This window comes from Austrofundulus limnaeus, unplaced genomic scaffold (assembly GCF_001266775.1).
Source record: "Austrofundulus limnaeus strain Quisiro unplaced genomic scaffold, Austrofundulus_limnaeus-1.0 Scaffold7, whole genome shotgun sequence".
NCBI lineage: Eukaryota > Metazoa > Chordata > Actinopteri > Cyprinodontiformes > Rivulidae > Austrofundulus > Austrofundulus limnaeus.
Window position 1 is genome coordinate 5,551,391 of NW_013952409.1, and position 4,733 is coordinate 5,556,123.

Genomic DNA, 4,733 nt, shown 5'->3' on the forward strand with positions numbered 1-4,733 from the left:
AAGATAAGATAAGATAAGATAAGATAAGATAAGATAAACCTTTATTGTCATTGTACAGAGAACAATGAAATTACAGCCATTCACAAGAAGACAGCTTTTGGTCTAATAATTTAATATTTTTTTGACCCTGTTTTATACAGGACTACAGCGCTGATCATCCTGTTCTCGCAGTATCTCCGTCACATCGCCCTGCCTTTTCCTACATACAGCAAGGATAAAAAGCTTCACACTTCTCGAGTCTACATTTTTCAAATTCTCCCTGTATGTATGGAATACCTTTGAAAAGAACACACAACCCCCCCTCACAAGTATCTATTAAATCACACATGTATGTATTCTCAGGTTTTACTTGGGATCACAGTCTCTTGGCTCATCTGCTTCATTCTGACCACCTGTAATGTGCTTCCTGCTGATCCAGAACACTACGGTTACCTCGCACGCACCGATCTAAAAGGAGAAGTTATAGGCAGAGCTCCCTGGCTTACTTTTCCATACCCAGGTAAGATGCTATGAAGACATTATGGAGTTAAATTAAAAAAAATATGCAAGTACAGAAGTGATCATCTAAACAAACAATAAGAAATGACATTTTTGCCGTTTAAAGTAACAGATTGTTGTGCATGTGTTTAGGACAATGGGGAATGCCGACTGTGAGCCTGGCAGGGGTAGTTGGCATCCTGGCCGGTGTGATTTCCTCCATGATAGAATCTGTTGGGGATTATCACGCTTGTGCAAGGCTATCTGGTGCTCCACCCCCACCCAAACACGCCATCAACAGGGGGATCGGTATCGAGGGACTGGGCTGCCTGCTGGCAGGTGCGTGGGGTACTGGAAATGGAACCACTTCTTACAGCGAAAATGTTGGAGCACTTGGAATCACAAAGGTAAGATGTGAAAATTGGGTTTGCATCCAACCAACATGGATTATGATTTTGACTGAATCTCCATTGTTTTTTTTTATTTGCAGGTTGGGAGTCGCATGGTGATCGTGGCCAGCGGCATATTCATGATTGTGATGGGTATACTTGGGAAAATGGGCGCTATATTTACCACGATCCCCTCACCGGTGATGGGAGGAATGTTCATGGTTATGTTTGGGGTCATTTGTGCAGCAGGAATTTCTAATCTTCAAGTATGAATTCTTAAACCCTAAGATTTTAATTTGTTTTTGATGAAAATAATCACATTTTTATTCCATGTGGTCRTGTTTCAGTATGTAGACATGAATTCATCCAGAAACATCTTCATTTTTGGATTCTCCATTTTTGCTGGTTTGGCTATTCCCAACTGGGTTTTAAAGAACCCTAAAGCTATTGCTACAGGTACCTTAGAAGAAAAACTTTTAGCTTTAATGTAAAAACAAAAATTTAATGAAAATTYTTATCAATGATTTAAGCAAAAGTTTGTTTTTTCAGGCGTAATCGAAGTTGATCAGATGCTGCAGGTACTTCTGACAACCAGCATGTTTGTCGGAGGCTTCTTTGGATTCATTTTGGACAACACCATTCCAGGTATTTTTTACATCATTTAGCTTTAACCTTATTAATTCTATTTATTCATTATTAATTTGCTTATGTTTAATTATGTTTTATTCTGTTTCATTTTATCCTTCCACCATTTTTACACTGTTAATGACTGAACAGTACCTTGTGAATATATTTCTGTGAAAAGTGCTTTATAAATAAAACTTTAYTTACTTACATTGTTCATACTCTAAAATACGAGTCTTGACAGTCTTGTCATTAATAAATACTGGGTTGAAATCAGAAACATCTTGTACCATCTTGGCATTTCCTTAACCTGATTTCCCCAGCAAAATCAGATTCYAAAATAAAAGATGTATTATCTTGGTATTTTATTAAATAAATACAGTAAATCACAATATAACTGTGCAATAAATGAGACTAAAAACCATGCAGAGGGTCAAGTGATTTCCACATTGGTGTCACATTTGTGTGAGAACATGACCATGATTAATTATTTGGTGATGGTTTAATTGATAAAAAGATGGATGCTGTTTGACAAAAGCGTGGTCCTGTTACTTTACAGCAGATGGATAATAATAATAATAATAAAAAGCTCTGAAGGTTAGTGTTGTGAGCTGCTCCTCTTTTGGTTCCACCAGGATCCAAACAGGAAAGAGGCATCCTGTCCTGGAACAAGGCTCACGAGGATGACTCCAGTGAAACACTCGAGAGTGGAGAAGTCTACAACCTTCCCTTTGGCATCGGCTCGTACTTGTCCTCCTTCTCCTGGCTGCGGTACGTCCCCTTCTGCCCCCCTGGTTTACCCCAGTCCCACGAGCCAAAGCAGCCTCTGGGAACTCCGGGCTCCGGACAGATCATTATTGGAGTCTAAATTTGCCATCCTGGAAAACCCTTYCATCACAGGCAGCTCAGTTTACGGCCCGTCCTGAAGGCATTGTACTGTAACAATACAAACATTTCAAGTGCCGCCTCCCAATAATATCTTGCAGTACTTTGATAACTTCCTTTTAACGAGTGTTTTTTTTTTAGTGCTGAGTCAACATGTCGCATGTAAGCTCAAAGTAAATGACATCTTTTGACTTTTCTTTAAATTTGCTTGAGCTCACTTTAAAATGTTACAAAGTCAAAGTAGAGACAAAACAAAACAAGACATTTTGCTTCTTTTACACTGAATTCCATTAACTCTTATTATATTTGTTGTATGTTTTTTTACTCAACTAAACCTTCTCTGAAAACCACTAATCACATGAAATGTATGTTTTATTTGGTTTAAAGTTTTATTTCTGTCAATGAACTTTTTCAGAGTGGTGCTAGAAGACAAAAAACTGCAATAAAAGGCTTTTGAATGTTGAATCCATAATATTTGATGTTTAAATGAAACAAATTGTACATTCAGTATATTTATTTGTTTTAAACTTGAGCAATTATTTCATTTTTTAATCTTTTTGTGCACTTTAATCATTTCTGATTACATTTTCTGAGGTTTCTCATGCTGATTTAAACAAGAAATGTAACAATTTCTCAATGTTCGAACTCAAACTTTCTCATTGTAATTTTTTTAAAGTAAATTGAACTTGAACCAACTATGATCATATTTTCTCAGTTTGTAAGTGTCAAGTCCTTCTTTATAGCTTTGTACAAACCGACAAAAGACTCTCGCCACATGTTTCTTTGGACTTCAACAGAACTGATCATCTTTTGGGTAACGTACACCAGAGTCAAAAGGGTACGCTCAAAATCCTCCTGATGCAGTGGAACAATAAGATTTGAAAGGTTAAATATGAGCTGAGAAATTTCTGTTGGGTTCTTATGAATAATTTCTGCGTAGATGACGTCCAAAGTTTTTGTCTTCTGGAGTGAAAACAGTTCAGYGTCTTCAACAGAAAATGTTTCATTGGGCTGAAAATGTACACCAGCCATCAGGATGTAATTTGTAAAAAAGAAAGGAAAAGAGAAGAATAAATAAGAGAAGATTACATTCTCAATAATCCTGAACATCTTGTTTGTTGGTTGTACCTCAAAAAGCAGATGGGCGTCATAAAGAGACCGGTGGAACGTTGGGCTCACTGCTGTTCTCAGTCCTGTTTTTCCTCTGATTGCACCTGGAAAAAGGGCTTTAGAGAAGATAAAAGTAAGGGTTTTGTGTTACGAAGCAAAAGTTTACTTTCAGATAAATGCATTTATTTGCAGTGGTGGGATGTAACTAAGTACAAGTACTTTGTTGCTGTACTTAAGTACATTTTTCATGTATCTGTACTTTACTTAAGCAGATTTCATCATGGATACTTTTTACTTTTACTCCACTACATTTTACATTAAGTATCTGTACTTTCTACTCCACTACATTTCTGTAATGCGTTGAATTACAAATTACATTCACGTCGCATTGTTTTTTTTATCCGTTTGTTTGTTTGTTTAGTTTGAAAGTAATCAGTGGCGAGAGGGGAATTTCTGTAATTGGTCCATTGAAGCAGTGCAAAGCAGGGAAGTACCACTAGAGCCTCCTTAAGAAAAAAAAAAGCGGAGCGATTCTGCATCACCTGGAGCAGCAGCAGCAGCAGCAGCAGCAGCAGCAGTATCAGCAGCAGCAGCAGCAGCAGCAGCAGCATCAGTATCAGCAGCAGCAGCAGCAGCATCAGGACGCCCACAATGGATTCCACAAAGGAGGAAGTGTGCCACTCATGGCCTTATTTATTCAAGTTAATTGGTTCAAAAAATGACTTGTTGAGATTTGATAAAGGACGATGGTGGCAAATTTACGGCTTCTGTAGCTGTTGTCACAGTCTGTGATGATGCACAGAATCACACCAAGTGTGAACAGTGTCACAGAGTGTCAACACAAACTGCAGCATTGTTCACTAAAATCGCACACCGTTGATGCATTTAAAATATACACAGACACACTCCATAATATTGTAGACCATTAGGGAATACATTCAGCAAGTACTTCTACTTTTAATACTTAAGTATTTTTAAAAGCAAGCACTTACTTACTTTTACTCAAGTAAAAATGTTGATGTGGTACTTTTACTTTTACTAGAGTACATTTTTGTCTGTTTATTTGTACTTTTACTTAAGTACAGTGTTTGAGTACTTTCTCCATCACTGTTTATGTATTTGTGTTTGCCTATCTGTGGAAGCTGGTCGTTACATGACCATCAACATACGTGAGACAAGTGGACATTCTGGCTGTAATCCATGAAGTGCTCCCTGCATTTTAAACTATGTGACCTCTGACCTTGCAGA

The 4,733-nt window shown here is 37.6% G+C and overlaps 1 protein-coding gene across 1 annotated transcript in view; it reads left to right on the top strand.

The window, feature by feature from the left end:
- The window catches only part of slc23a4 (solute carrier family 23 member 4), a gene marked incomplete in the record, with an annotated part of 8,045 nt that extends 4,974 nt beyond the window's left edge, over positions 1 to 3,071 (top strand). The window contains 7 exon segments of the mRNA XM_014034592.1: positions 141 to 261; positions 343 to 499; positions 631 to 884; positions 968 to 1,132; positions 1,214 to 1,322; positions 1,416 to 1,511; positions 2,126 to 3,071. Of these exon segments, the coding sequence (XP_013890046.1) occupies positions 141 to 261; positions 343 to 499; positions 631 to 884; positions 968 to 1,132; positions 1,214 to 1,322; positions 1,416 to 1,511; positions 2,126 to 2,358 (1,135 nt within the window).
- Positions 3,072 to 4,733: the final 1,662 nt, after the last annotated feature.